This window comes from Rhinoderma darwinii, unplaced genomic scaffold, assembly GCF_050947455.1.
Source record: "Rhinoderma darwinii isolate aRhiDar2 unplaced genomic scaffold, aRhiDar2.hap1 Scaffold_537, whole genome shotgun sequence".
Taxonomy (NCBI): Eukaryota; Metazoa; Chordata; class Amphibia; order Anura; family Rhinodermatidae; genus Rhinoderma; species Rhinoderma darwinii.
In genome coordinates, this window is record NW_027464086.1 from 139350 (window position 1) to 156306 (window position 16957).

Sequence of the window (16957 nt, forward strand, 5' to 3'; positions counted from 1 at the left end):
TATAGCATGAACGCTCCACTACTATAATAACTAATACATCCAGACCAGAGGAGGAGACGTGTAATGTACAGAGTGACCACTAGAGGAGACCAGGGTAATAATGATGTCACAGTGACTGTATATAATATATAGCATGAACGCTCCACTACTATAATAACTAATACATCCAGACCAGAGGAGACGTGTAATGTACAGAGTGACAACTAGAGGAGACCAGGGTAATAATGATGTCACAGTGACTGTATATAATATATAGCATGAACACTCCACTACTATAATAACTAATACATCCAGACCAGAGGAGGAGACGTGTAATGTACAGAGTGACCACTAGAGGAGACCAGGGTAATAATGATGTCACAGTGACTGTATATAATATATAGCATGAACACTCCACTACTATAATAACTAATACACCCAGACCAGAGGAGGAGACGTGTAATGTACAGAGTGACCACTAGAGGAGGCCAGGGTAATAATGATGTCACAGTGACTGTATATAATATATAGCATGAACGCTCCACTACTATAATAACTAATACATACAGACCAGAGGAGGAGACGTGTAATGTACAGAGTGACCACTAGAGGAGTCCAGGATAATAATGATGTCACAGTGACTGTATATAATATATAGCATGAACGCTCCACTACTATAATAACTAATACATCCAGACCAGAGGAGACGTGTAATGTACAGAGTGACCACTAGAGGAGACCAGGGTAATAATGATGTCACAGTGACTGTATATAATATATAGCATGAACACTCCACTACTATAATAACTAATACATCCAGACCAGAGGAGGAGACGTGTAATGTACAGAGTGACCACTAGAGGAGACCAGGGTAATAATGATGTCACAATGACTGTATATAATATATAGCATGAGCACTCCACTACTATAATAACTAATACACCCAGACCAGAGGAGGAGACGTGTAATGTACAGAGTGACCACTAGAGGAGACCAGGGTAATAATGATGTCACAGTGACTGTATATAATATATAGCATGAACGCTCCACTACTATAATAACTAATACATCCAGACCAGAGGAGGAGACGTGTAATGTACAGAGTGACCACTAGAGGAGTCCAGGGTAATAATGATGTCACAGTGACTGTATATAATATATAGCATGAACGCTCCACTACTATAATAACTAATACATCCAGACCAGACGAGGAGACGTGTAATGTACAGAGTGACCACTAGAGGAGTCCAGGGTAATAATGATGTCACAGTGACTGTATATAATATATAGCATGAACGCTCCACTACTATAATAACTAATACATCCAGACCAGACGAGGAGACGTGTAATGTACAGAGTGACCACTAGAGGAGACCAGGGTAATAATGATGTCACAGTGACTGTATATAATATATAGCATGAACACTCCACTACTATAATAACTAATACATCCAGACCAGAGGAGACGTGTAATGTACAGAGTGACCACTAGAGGAGGCCAGGGTAATAATGATGTCACAGTGACTGTATATAATATATAGCATGAACACTCCACTACTATAATAACTAATACATCCAGACCAGAGGAGACGTGTAATGTACAGAGTGACCACTAGAGGAGACCAGGGTAATAATGATGTCACAGTGACTGTATATAATATATAGCATGAACGCTCCACTACTATAATAACTAATACATCCAGACCAGACGAGGAGACGTGTAATGTACAGAGTGACCACTAGAGGAGACCAGGGTAATAATGATGTCACAGTGACTGTATATAATATATAGCATGAACGCTCCACTACTATAATAACTAATACATCCAGACCAGAGGAGACGTGTAATGTACAGAGTGACCACTAGAGGAGACCAGGATAATAATGATGTCACAATGACTGTATATAATATATAGCATGAACGCTCCACTACTATAATAACTAATACATCCAGACCAGAGGAGGAGACATGTAATGTACAGAGTGACCACTAGAGGAGACCAGGGTAATAATGATGTCACAATGACTGTATATAATATATAGCATGAACACTCCACTACTATAATAACTAATACATCCAGACCAGAGGAGGAGACGTGTAATGTACAGAGTGACCACTAGAGGAGACCAGGGTAATAATGATGTCACAGTGACTGTATATAATATATAGCATGAACACTCCACTACTATAATAACTAATACATCCAGACCAGAGGAGACGTGTAATGTACAGAGTGACCACTAGAGGAGGCCAGGGTAATAATGATGTCACAGTGACTGTATATAATATATAGCATGAACGCTCCACTACTATAATAACTAATACATCCAGACCAGAGGAGGAGACGTGTAATGTACAGAGTGACCACTAGAGGAGTCCAGGGTAATAATGATGTCACAGTGACTGTATATAATATATAGCATGAACTCGCCACTACTATAATAACTAATACATCCAGACCAGAGGAGGAGACGTGTAATGTACAGAGTGACCACTAGAGGAGACCAGGGTAATAATGATGTCACAGTGACTGTATATAATATATAGCATGAACGCTCCACTACTATAATAACTAATACATCCAGACCAGAGGAGGAGACGTGTAATGTACAGAGTGACCACTAGAGGAGTCCAGGGTAATAATGATGTCACAGTGACTGTATATAATATATAGCATGAACACTCCACTACTATAATAACTAATACATCCAGACCAGAGGAGGAGACGTGTAATGTACAGAGTGACCACTAGAGGAGACCAGGGTAATAATGATGTCACAATGACTGTATATAATATATAGCATGAACGCTCCACTACTATAATAACTAATACATCCAGACCAGAGGAGGAGACGTGTAATGTACAGAGTGACCACTAGAGGAGTCCAGGGTAATAATGATGTCACAGTGACTGTATATAATATATAGCATGAACGCTCCACTACTATAATAACTAATACATCCAGACCAGAGGAGGAGACGTGTAATGTACAGAGTGACCACTAGAGGAGTCCAGGGTAATAATGATGTCACAGTGACTGTATATAATATATAGCATGAACACTCCACTACTATAATAACTAATACATCCAGACCAGAGGAGGAGACGTGTAATGTACAGAGTGACCAATAGAGGAGTCCAGCGTAATAATGATGTCACAGTGACTGTATATAATATATAGCATGAACACTCCACTACTATAATAACTAATACATCCAGACCAGAGGAGGAGACGTGTAATGTACAGAGTGACCACTAGAGGAGACCAGGGTAATAATGATGTCACAATGACTGTATATAATATATAGCATGAACGCTCCACTACTATAATAACTAATACATCCAGACCAGAGGAGGAGACGTGTAATGTACAGAGTGACCACTAGAGGAGACCAGGGTAATAATGATGTCACAGTGACTGTATATAATATATAGCATGAACGCTCCACTACTATAATAACTAATACATCCAGACCAGAGGAGGAGACGTGTAATGTACAGAGTGACCACTAGAGGAGACCAGGGTAATAATGATGTCACAGTGACTGTATATAATATATAGCATGAACGCTCCACTACTATAATAACTAATACATCCAGACCAGAGGAGGAGACGTGTAATGTACAGAGTGACCACTAGAGGAGACCAGGGTAATAATGATGTCACAGTGACTGTATATAATATATAGCATGAACACTCCACTACTATAATAACTAATACATCCAGACCAGAGGAGGAGACATGTAATGTACAGAGTGACCACTAGAGGAGTCCAGGGTAATAATGATGTCACAGTGACTGTATATAATATATAGCATGAACACTCCACTACTATAATAACTAATACATCCAGACCAGAGGAGGAGACGTGTAATGTACAGAGTGACCACTAGAGGAGTCCAGGGTAATAATGATGTCACAGTGACTGTATATAATATATAGCATGAACGCTCCACTACTATAATAACTAATACATCCAGACCAGAGGAGGAGACGTGTAATGTACAGAGTGACCACTAGAGGAGTCCAGGGTAATAATGATGTCACAGTGACTGTATATAATATATAGCATGAACACTCCACTACTATAATAACTAATACATCCAGACCAGAGGAGGAGACGTGTAATGTACAGAGTGACCACTAGAGGAGTCCAGGGTAATAATGATGTCACAGTGACTGTATATAATATATAGCATGAACGCTCCACTACTATAATAACTAATACATCCAGACCAGAGGAGGAGACGTGTAATGTACAGAGTGACCACTAGAGGAGTCCAGGGTAATAATGATGTCACAGTGACTGTATATAATATATAGCATGAACACTCCACTACTATAATAACTAACACATCCAGACCAGAGGAGGAGACGTGTAATATACAGAGTGACCACTAGAGGAGACCAGGGTAATAATGATGTCACAATGACTGTATATAATATATAGCATGAACTCTCCACTACTATAATAACTAATACATCCAGACCAGAGGAGGAGACGTGTAATGTACAGAGTGACCACTAGAGGAGTCCAGGGTAATAATGATGTCACAGTGACTGTATATAATATATAGCATGAACACTCCACTACTATAATAACTAATACATCCAGACCAGAGGAGGAGACGTGTAATGTACAGAGTGACCACTAGAGGAGACCAGGGTAATAATGATGTCACAATGACTGTATATAATATATAGCATGAACGCTCCACTACTATAATAACTAATACATCCAGACCAGAGGAGGAGACGTGTAATGTACAGAGTGACCACTAGAGGAGACCAGGGTAATAATGATGTCACAGTGACTGTATATAATATATAGCATGAACACTCCACTACTATAATAACTAATACATCCAGACCAGAGGAGGAGACGTGTAATGTACAGAGTGACCACTAGAGGAGTCCAGGGTAATAATGTTGTCACAGTGACTGTATATAATATATAGCATGAACGCTCCACTACTATAATAACTAATACATCCAGACCAGAGGAGGAGACGTGTAATTTACAGACTGACCACTAGAGGAGACCAGGGTAATAATGATGTCACAGTGACTGTATATAATATATAGCATGAACGCTCCACTACTATAATAACTAATACATCCAGACCAGAGGAGACGTGTAATGTACAGAGTGACCACTAGAGGAGTCCAGGGTAATAATGATGTCACAATGACTGTATATAATATATAGCATGAACACTCCACTACTATAATAACTAATACATCCAGACCAGAGGAGGAGACGTGTAATGTACAGAGTGACCACTAGAGGAGACCAGGGTAATAATGATGTCACAGTGACTGTATATAATATATAGCATGAACACTCCACTACTATAATAACTAATACATCCAGACCAGAGGAGGAGACGTGTAATGTACAGAGTGACCACTAGAGGAGACCAGGGTAATAATGATGTCACAGTGACTGTATATAATATATAGCATGAACACTCCACTACTATAATAACTAATACATCCAGACTAGAGGACGAGACGTGTAATGTACAGAGTGACCACTAGAGGAGACCAGGGTAATAATGATGTCACAGTGACTGTATATAATATATAGCATGAACACTCCACTACTATAATAACTAATACATCCAGACCAGAGGAGAAGACGTGTAATGTACAGAGTGACCACTAGAGGAGTCCAGGGTAATAATGATGTCACAGTGACTGTATATAATATATAGCATGAACACTCCACTACTATAATAACTAAATACATCCAGACCAGAGGAGGAGACGTGTAATTTACAGACTGACCACTAGAGGAGACCAGGGTAATAATGATGTCACAGTGACTGTATATAATATATAGCATGAACGCTCCACTACTATAATAACTAATACATCCAGACCAGAGGAGACGTGTAATGTACAGAGTGACCACTAGAGGAGTCCAGGGTAATAATGATGTCACAATGACTGTATATAATATATAGCATGAACACTCCACTACTATAATAACTAATACATCCAGACCAGAGGAGGAGACGTGTAATGTACAGAGTGACCACTAGAGGAGACCAGGGTAATAATGATGTCACAGTGACTGTATATAATATATAGCATGAACACTCCACTACTATAATAACTAATACATCCAGACCAGAGGAGGAGACGTGTAATGTACAGAGTGACCACTAGAGGAGACCAGGGTAATAATGATGTCACAGTGACTGTATATAATATATAGCATGAACGCTCCACTACTATAATAACTAATACATCTAGACCAGAGGAGGAGACGTGTAATGTACAGAGTGACCACTAGAGGAGTCCAGGGTAATAATGATGTCACAGTGACTGTATATAATATATACCATGAACACTCCACTACTATAATAACTAATACATCCAGACCAGAGGAGGAGACGTGTAATGTACAGAGTGACCACTAGAGGAGGCCAGGGTAATAATGATGTCACAGTGACTGTATATAATATATAGCATGAACGCTCCACTACTATAATAACTAATACATCCAGACCAGAGGAGGAGACGTGTAATGTACAGAGTGACCACTAGAGGAGACCAGCGTAATAATGATGTCACAGTGACTGTATATAATATATAGCATGAACGCTCCACTACTATAATAACTAATACATCCAGACCAGAGGAGGAGACGTGTAATGTACAGAGTGACCACTAGAGGAGACCAGGGTAATAATGATGTCACAGTGACTGTATATAATATATAGCATGAACTCTCCACTACTATAATAACTAATACATCCAGACCAGAGGAGGAGACGTGTAATGTACAGAGTGACCACTAGAGGAGACCAGGGTAATAATGATGTCACAGTGACTGTATATAATATATAGCATGAACACTCCACTACTATAATAACTAATACATCCAGACCAGAGGAGGAGACGTGTAATGTACAGAGTGACCACTAGAGGAGTCCAGGGTAATAATGATGTCACAGTGACTGTATATAATATATAGCATGAACACTCCACTACTATAATAACTAATACATCCAGACCAGAGGAGAAGACGTGTAATGTACAGAGTGACCACTAGAGGAGTCCAGGGTAATAATGATGTCACAGTGACTGTATATAATATATAGCATGAACACTCCACTACTATAATAACTAATACATCCAGACCAGAGGAGGAGACGTGTAATTTACAGACTGACCACTAGAGGAGACCAGGGTAATAATGATGTCACAGTGACTGTATATAATATATAGCATGAACGCTCCACTACTATAATAACTAATACATCCAGACCAGAGGAGACGTGTAATGTACAGAGTGACCACTAGAGGAGTCCAGGGTAATAATGATGTCACAATGACTGTATATAATATATAGCATGAACACTCCACTACTATAATAACTAATACATCCAGACCAGAGGAGGAGACGTGTAATGTACAGAGTGACCACTAGAGGAGACCAGGGTAATAATGATGTCACAGTGACTGTATATAATATATAGCATGAACACTCCACTACTATAATAACTAATACATCCAGACCAGAGGAGGAGACGTGTAATGTACAGAGTGACCACTAGAGGAGACCAGGGTAATAATGATGTCACAATGACTGTATATAATATATAGCATGAGCACTCCACTACTATAATAACTAATACATCCAGACCAGAGGAGGAGACGTGTAATGTACAGAGTGACCACTAGAGGAGACCAGGGTAATAATGATGTCACAGTGACTGTATATAATATATAGCATGAACGCTCCACTACTATAATAACTAATACATCCAGACCAGAGGAGGAGACGTGTAATGTACAGAGTGACCACTAGAGGAGACCAGGGTAATAATGATGTCACAATGACTGTATATAATATATAGCATGAGCACTCCACTACTATAATAACTAATACATCCAGACCAGAGGAGGAGACGTGTAATGTACAGAGTGACCACTAGAGGAGTCCAGGGTAATAATGATGTCACAGTGACTGTATATAATATATAGCATGAACACTCCACTACTATAATAACTAATACATCCAGACCAGAGGAGGAGACGTGTAATGTACAGAGTGACCACTAGAGGAGTCCAGGGTAATAATGATGTCACAGTGACTGTATATAATATATAGCATGAACTCTCCACTACTATAATAACTAATACATCCAGACCAGAGGAGGAGACGTGTAATGTACAGAGTGACCACTAGAGGAGTCCAGGGTAATAATGATGTCACAATGACTGTATATAATATATAGCATGAACACTCCACTACTATAATAACTAATACATCCAGACCAGAGGAGGAGACGTGTAATGTACAGAGTGACCACTAGAGGAGACCAGGGTAATAATGATGTCACAGTGACTGTATATAATATATAGCATGAGCACTCCACTAAAATAATAACTAATACATCCAGACCAGAGGAGGAGACGTGTAATGTACAGAGTGACCACTAGAGGAGAGCAGGGTAATAATGATGTCACAGTGACTGTATATAATATATAGCATGAACACTCCACTACTATAATAACTAATACATCCAGACCAGAGGAGGAGACGTGTAATGTACAGAGTGACCACTAGAGGAGACCAGGGTAATAATGATGTCACAATGACTGTATATAATATATAGCATGAGCACTCCACTACTATAATAACTAATACATCCAGACCAGAGGAGGAGACGTGTAATGTACAGAGTGACCACTAGAGGAGACCAGGGTAATAATGATGTCACAGTGACTGTATATAATATATAGCATGAACACTCCACTACTATAATAACTAATACATCCAGACCAGAGGAGGAGACGTGTAATGTACAGAGTGACCACTAGAGGAGACCAGGGTAATAATGATGTCACAGTGACTGTATATAATATATAGCATGAACGCTCCACTACTATAATAACTAATACATCCAGACCAGAGGAGACGTGTAATGTACAGAGTGACCACTAGAGGAGTCCAGGGTAATAATGATGTCACAATGACTGTATATAATATATAGCATGAACACTCCACTACTATAATAACTAATACATCCAGACCAGAGGAGACGTGTAATGTACAGAGTGACCACTAGAGGAGACCAGGGTAATAATGATGTCACAATGACTGTATATAATATATAGCATGAACACTCCACTACTATAATAACTAATACATCCAGACCAGAGGAGGAGACGTGTAATGTACAGAGTGACCACTAGAGGAGTCCAGGGTAATAATGATGTCACAATGACTGTATATAATATATAGCATGAACACTCCACTACTATAATAACTAATACATCCAGACCAGAGGAGACGTGTAATGTACAGAGTGACCACTAGAGGAGACCAGGGTAATAATGATGTCACAATGACTGTATATAATATATAGCATGAGCACTCCACTACTATAATAACTAATACATCCAGACCAGAGGAGGAGACGTGTAATGTACAGAGTGACCACTAGAGGAGACCAGGGTAATAATGATGTCACAGTGACTGTATATAATATATAGCATGAACACTCCACTACTATAATAACTAATACATCCAGACCAGAGGAGACGTGTAATGTACAGAGTGACCACTAGAGGAGACCAGGGTAATAATGATGTCACAGTGACTGTATATAATATATAGCATGAACACTCCACTACTATAATAACTAATACATCCAGACCAGAGGAGGAGACGTGTAATGTACAGAGTGACCACTAGAGGAGACCAGGGTAATAATGATGTCACAGTGACTGTATATAATATATAGCATGAACGCTCCACTACTATAATAACTAATACATTCAGACCAGAGGAGGAGACGTGTAATGTACAGAGTGACCACTAGAGGAGACCAGGGTAATAATGATGTCACAGTGACTGTATATAATATATAGCATGAACTCTCCACTACTATAATAACTAATACATCCAGACCAGAGGAGGAGACGTGTAATGTACAGAGTGACCACTAGAGGAGACCAGGGTAATAATGATGTCACAGTGACTGTATATAATATATAGCATGAACGCTCCACTACTATAATAACTAATACATCCAGACCAGAGGAAGAGACATGTAATATACAGAGTGACCACTAGTGGCACCATTACATCTATGAAGAGAGACACTCACGACTGGTCAAGAGAGACCACAGAGATGGGAATAAAGGGAATCGGCGTGAGACTGTAGCACGTGAGCACAATATATAATACAGGCATATGATAACGGCACGTGCAGTCCTATGTAAAGAAAGCTTTAGCATCCGATCATGAAAAGCTCTGCAACTTGTTCATAGACCGTGTTTTAATTCCTTTTAATCATTTAATACTTCTCACAGCTGATGTTCTGTTTCAATATATCAGAAATGTAAACATCTGGATGTAAATAACAATGTTCTGATTCACTGACAGCAAGCAGAGACAATGGTTATGAGTTGAAACCCAGTTTTTACAATAAGCAAGCTTCACTTCTAGAACATTGGAAAGTCCTTTAACATCTCGACACTTTACTGCGGGAACCAAGACCCCGCAGGGAGGTCTCCATACACGGCTGTATGTGAGGTGAAGAGGAGCAGCAACGTTGTGGGATATGGAGATTCTGACCTTCTAGACCATTTACCTCATAGTGATGATTGTCCCTCTACGACACAATATAATACGCCATCTATGGTCCCTGGAGATTGCCTCCTCACTACCATCACTCCACATCTCTTCTATTGAGGATACTGGAGGTGACCTCCTCACTACCATCACTCCACATCTCATCTCTTCTATTGAGGACACTGGAGGTGACCTCACTTCCATCACTCCACATCTCATCTCTTCTATTGAGGATACTGGAGGTGACCTCCTCACTACCATCACTCCACATCTCATCTATTGAGGATACAGGAGGTAACCTCCTCACTACCATCACTCCACATCTCATCTCTTCTATTTTGGACATTGGAGGTGACCTCCTCACTACCATCACTCCACATCTCATCTCTTCTATTGGGGATACTGGAGGTGACCTCCTCACTACCATCACTCCACATCTCATCTCTTCTATTGAGGACACTGGAGGTGACCTCCTCACTACCATCACTCCACATCACATCTCTTCTATTGAGGATATAGGAGGTGACCTCCTCACTACCATCACTCCACATCTCATCTCTTCTATTGAGGACACTGGAGGTGACCTCCTCACTACCATCACTCCACATCTCATCTCTTCTATTGAGGATACTGGAGGTGACCTCCTCACTACCATCACTCCACATCTCATCTCTTCTATTGAGGATACTGGAGGTGACCTCCTCACTACTATCACTCCACATCTCATCTCTTCTATTGATGCTACTGGAGGTGACCTCCTCACTACCATCACTCCACACCTCATCTCTTCTATTGAGGATACAGGAGGTGACCTTCTCACTTCCATCACTCCACATCTCATCTCTTCTATTGGGAATACAGGAGATGACCTCCTCACTACCATCATTCCACATCTCATCTCTTCTATTGAGGATACAGGAGATGACCTCCTCACTACCATCACTCCACGTCTCATCTCTTCTATTGAGGACACTGGAGGTGACCTCACTACCATCACTCCACATCTCATCTCTTCTATTGGGAATACAGGAGATGACCTCCTCACTACCATCATTCCACATCTCATCTCTTCTATTGAGGACACTGGAGGTGACCTCACTACCATCACTCCACATCTCATCTCTTCTATTGGGAATACAGGAGATGACCTCCTCACTACCATCATTCCACATCTCATCTCTTCTATTGAGGATACAGGAGATGACCTCCTTACTACCATCGCTCCACATCTCATCTCTTCTATTGAGGACACTTGAGGTGACCTCACTACCATCACTCCACATCTCATCTCTTCTATTGAGGATACAGGAGATGACCTCCTCACTACCATCACTCCACGTCTCATCTCTTCTATTGCGGACACTGGAGGTGACCTCCTCACTTCCATCACTCCACATCTCATCTCTTCTATTGGGAATACAGGAGATGACCTCCTCACTACCATCACTCCACATCTCATCTCTTCTATTGAGGACACTGGAGGTGACCGCCTCACTACCATCATTCCACATCTCATCTCTTCTATTGGGGATACATTAGGTGACCTCCTCACTACCATCACTCCACATCTCATCTCTTCTATTGAGGATACAGGAGATGACCTCCTCACTACCATCACTCCACACCTCATCTCTTCTATTGAGGATACAGGAGGTGACCTCCTCACTACCATCCCTCCACATCTCATCTCTTCTATTGAGGATACAGGAGATGACCTCCTCACTACCATCATTCCACACCTCATCTCTTCTATTGAGGATACTGGTGGTGACCTCCTCACATCATCTCTATACTGAGGGTCCGGGAGGTGGTGACCTCCCGGACCCTCAGTATAGAGGGTCCGGGAGGTCACCACCTCCCAGACCCTCAGTATAGAGATGATGTGAGGGTCCGGGAGGTGGTGACCTCCTCACATCAGCGCTATACTGAGGGCCCTGGGCGTGGTGACCTCCTCACATCAGCTCTATACTGAGGGTCCGGGAGGTGGTGACCTCCTCACATCATCTCTATACTGAGGGACCTGGAGGTGGTGACCTCCTCACATCAGCTCTATACTGAGGGCCCTGGAGGTGGTGACCTCCTCACATCATCTCTATACTGAGGGCCCTGGTGGTGGTGACCTCCTCACATCATCTCTATACTGAGGGCCCTGGTGGTGGTGACCTCCTCACATCATCTCTATACTGAGGGCCCTGGTGGTGGTGACCTCCTCACATCATCTCTATACTGAGGGCCCTGGTGGTGGTGACCTCCTCACATCATCTCTATACTGAGGGCCCTGGTGGTGGTGACCTCCTCACATCATCTCTATACTGAGGGCCCTGGTGGTGGTGACCTCCTCACATCATCTCTATACTGAGGGCCCTGGTGGTGGTGACCTCCTCACATCATCTCTATACTGAGGGCCCTGGTGGTGGTGACCTCCTCACATCATCTCTATACTGAGGGCCCTGGTGGTGGTGACCTCCTCACATCATCTCTATACTGAGGGCCCTGGTGGTGGTGACCTCCTCACATCATCTCTATACTGAGGGCCCTGGTGGTGGTGACCTCCTCACATCATCTCTATACTGAGGGCCCTGGTGGTGGTGACCTCCTCACATCATCTCTATACTGAGGGCCCTGGTGGTGGTGACCTCCTCACATCATCTCTATACTGAGGGCCCTGGTGGTGGTGACCTCCTCACATCATCTCTATACTGAGGGCCCTGGTGGTGGTGATCTCCTCACATCATCTCTACACTGAGGGCCCTGGTGGTGACCTCCTCACATCATCTCTATACTGAGGGCCCTGGTGGTGACCTCCTCACATCATCTCTATACTGAGGGCCCTGGTGGTGGTGATCTCCTCACATCATCTCTACACTGAGGGCCCTGGTGGTGACCTCCTCACATCAGCTCTATACTGAGGGCCCTGGGCACCATCACACAGTTGTTCTCACTCGCTCTTTTCTTACTTGTAGAAGTTTTTGTTGTACTTCTTGTCGGATGGGAATCCCAGCATTCCACAGACCACACGACTGTTCTTCTGAGTCCACCCCACATCACACACCTGCCCCCAGGTATCACTGGATTTCATCTCTAAAACGCCCTCATTGATAGGAAGTCGGTTCTTAGCGCTGGCAATGACCGGACGCAGACGTATCTCCTCCAGCTGTCCCTGCTCTGTCTGTAGGGACAAGGACAACCCAGTCACAACATTGTTCTCTGTTATCAGACATGTCAGGCTGGGGGAGGAGGACTGTAGGACAGGTGTATACAATCTATTGTTCTCTGTTATCAGACAGGTCAGGCTGGGGGGGATGACTGTAGGACAGGTGAATACAATCTATTGTTCTCTGTTATCAGACATGTCAGGCTGGGGGAGGATGACTGTAGGACAGGTGAATACAATCTATTGTTCTCTGTTATCAGACATGGCAGGCTGGGAGGAGGATGACTGTAGGACAGGTGAATACAATCTATTGTTCTCTGTTATCAGACATGTTAGGCTGGGAGAGGATGACTGTAGGACAGGTGAATACAATCTATTGTTCTCTGTTATCAGACATGTCAGGCTGGAGGGAGGATGACTGTAGGACAGGAGAATACAATCTATTGTTCTCTGTTATCAGACATGGCAGGCTGGGAGGAGGATGACTGTAGGACAGGTGAATACAATCTATTGTTCTCTGTTATCAGACATGTTAGGCTGGGAGAGGATGACTGTAGGACAGGAGAATACAATCTATTGTTCTCTGTTATCAGACATGTCAGGCTGGGGGAGGATGACTGTAGGACAGGTGAATACAATCTATTGTTCTCTGTTATCAGACATGTCAGGCTGGGGGAGGATGACTGTAGGACAGGTGAATACAATCTATTGTTCTCTGTTATCAGACATGTCAGGCTGGAGGGAGGATGACTGTAGGACAGGAGAATACAATCTATTGTTCTCTGTTATCAGACATGTCAGGCTGGGGAGAGGATGACTGTAGGACAGGTGAATACAATCTATTGTTCTCTGTTATCAAACATGTCAGGCTGGGGGAGGATGACTGTAGGACAGGTGAATACAATCTATTGTTCTCTGTTATCAGACATGTCAGGCTGGAGGGAGGATGACTGTAGGACAGGTGAGTACAATCTATTGTTCTCTGTTATCAGACATGTCAGGCTGGGAGAAGATGACTGTAGGACAGGTGAATACAATCTATTGTTCTCCGTTATCAGACACGTCAGGCTGGGGGAGGATGACTGTAGGACAGGTGAATACAATATATTGTTCTCCGTTATCAGACACGTCAGGCTGGGGGAGGATGACTGTAGGACAGGTGAATACAATCTATTGTTCTCTGTTATCAGACATGTCAGGCTGGGAGGAGGATGACTGTAGGACAGGTGAATACAATCTATTGTTCTCTGTTATCAGACATGTCAGGCTGGGGGAGGATGACTATAGGACAGGTGAATACAATCTATTGTTCTCTGTTATCATACATGTCAGGTTGGGGGAGGATGACTGATAACAGAGAACAATAGATTGTATTCACCTGTCCTACAGACATGTCAGGCTGGGGGAGGATGACTGTAGGACAGGTGAATACAATCTATTGTTCTCTGTTATCAGACATGTAAGGCTGGGGGAGGATGACTGTAGGACAGGAGAATACAATCTATTGTTCTCTGTTATCAGACATGTCAGGCTGGGGGGAGGATGACAGTACTCGGCTCTTCTATGCAGCGCTTCCTCCTCGCGCTACACTCGGCTCTGCTATGCAGCGCTTCCTCGTCGCCCTACATTCAGCTCGACTATGCAGCGCTTCCTCCTCGCCCTACACTCGGCTCTGCTATGCAGCGCTTCCTCCTCGCCCTACACTCGGCTCTGCTATGCAGCGCTGCCTCCTCGCCCTACACTCGGCTCTGCTATGCAGCGCTTCCTCCTCGCCCTACACTCGGCTCTGCTATGCAGCGCTTCCTCCTCGCCCTACACTCGGCTCTGCTATGCAGCGCTTCCTCCTCGCCCTAAACTCGGCTCTGCTATGCAGCGCTTCCTCCTCGCCCTACACTCAGCTCTGCTATGCAGCGCTTCCTCCTCGCCCTACACTCGGCTCTGCTATGCAGCGCTTCCTCCTCGCCCTACACTTGGCTCTGCTATGCAGCGCATCCTCCTCGTCCTACACTCGGCTCTGCTATGCAGCGCTTGCTCCTCGTCCTACACTCGGCTCTGCTATGCAGCGCTTCCTCCTCGTCCTACACTCGGCTCTGGTATGCAGCGCTTCCTCCTCGCCCTACACTCGGCTCTGCTATGCAGCGCTTCCTCCTCGTCCTACACTCGGCTCGGCTATGCAGCGCTTCCTCCTCGCCCTACGCTCGGCTCTGCTCTGCTATGCAGCGCTTCCTCCTCGCCCTACGCTCGGCTCTGCTATGCAGCGCTTCCTCCTCGTCCTACCCTCGGCTCTGCTATGCAGCGCTTCCTCCTCACCCTACACTCGGCTCTGCTATGCAGCGCTTCCTCCTCGTCTTACATTCGGCTCTGCTATGCAGCTTATCCTCCTCGCCCTACACTCGGCTCTGGTATGCAGCGCTTCCTCCTAGCCCTACACTCGACTCTGCTATGCAGCGCTTCCTCCTCGTCCTACACTCGGCTCGGCTATGCAGCGCTTCCTCCTCGCCCTACGCTCGGCTCTGCTCTGCTATGCAGCGCTTCCTCCTCGCCCTACGCTCGGCTCTGCTATGCAGCGCTTCCTCCTCGTCCTACCCTCGGCTCTGCTATGCAGCGCTTCCTCCTCACCCTACACTCGGCTCTGCTATGCAGCGCTTCCTCCTCGTCTTACATTCGGCTCTGCTATGCAGCTTATCCTCCTCGCCCTACACTCGGCTCTGCTATGCAGCGCTTCCTCCTCGCCCTACACTCGGCTCTGCTATGCAGCGCTTCCTCCTCGTCCTACACTCGGCTCTGCTATGCAGCGCTTCCTCCTCGTCCTACACTCGGCTCTGCTATGCAGCGCTTCCTCCTCGTCCTACACTTGGCTCTGCTATGCAGCGTTTCCTCCTCGTCCTACACTCGGCACTGCTATGCAGCGCTTCCTCCTCCTTGACCTCCTGGTTTAATAGATTTCTCATTACCTCTATAGTGTTGGGCTCCACATAACCTGGGATCCTCTGGTCTGTACAGACGACCCCCGCATCCTCCTCGTGGGTGCAGTCACTGTTCCCCCAGCCCCGGGAGTTGCAGTCGGCGATGCTCTTCTCACTTCCTGCACAAATCACATTATCCAGCCAGATACGACCTGCAAGAAGCGGAGAATAGTCTCGTATTCCAACTCCCAACATTGTAACTGACAGGATACCCCAAAACTCATGTCATCAGTCTACAGGCATATATACTCCAGTCAC

The 16957-nt window shown here is 44.0% G+C and overlaps 1 protein-coding gene across 3 annotated transcripts in view; it reads right to left on the reverse strand.

Annotated features, from left to right (window-relative positions):
• Positions 1-16957, reverse strand: part of LOXL3 (lysyl oxidase like 3) — a 252769-nt gene that overhangs the window by 112110 nt on the left and 123702 nt on the right. For all 3 annotated transcript variants that reach the window (XM_075848898.1, XM_075848897.1, XM_075848899.1), the window contains exons 3-4: positions 16688-16851; positions 13537-13748 (exon numbers count right to left, since the gene is read on the reverse strand). In XM_075848898.1, coding sequence (XP_075705013.1) covers positions 13537-13748; positions 16688-16851 — 376 coding nt within the window. The remainder of the gene's footprint in view (positions 1-13536; positions 13749-16687; positions 16852-16957) is intronic.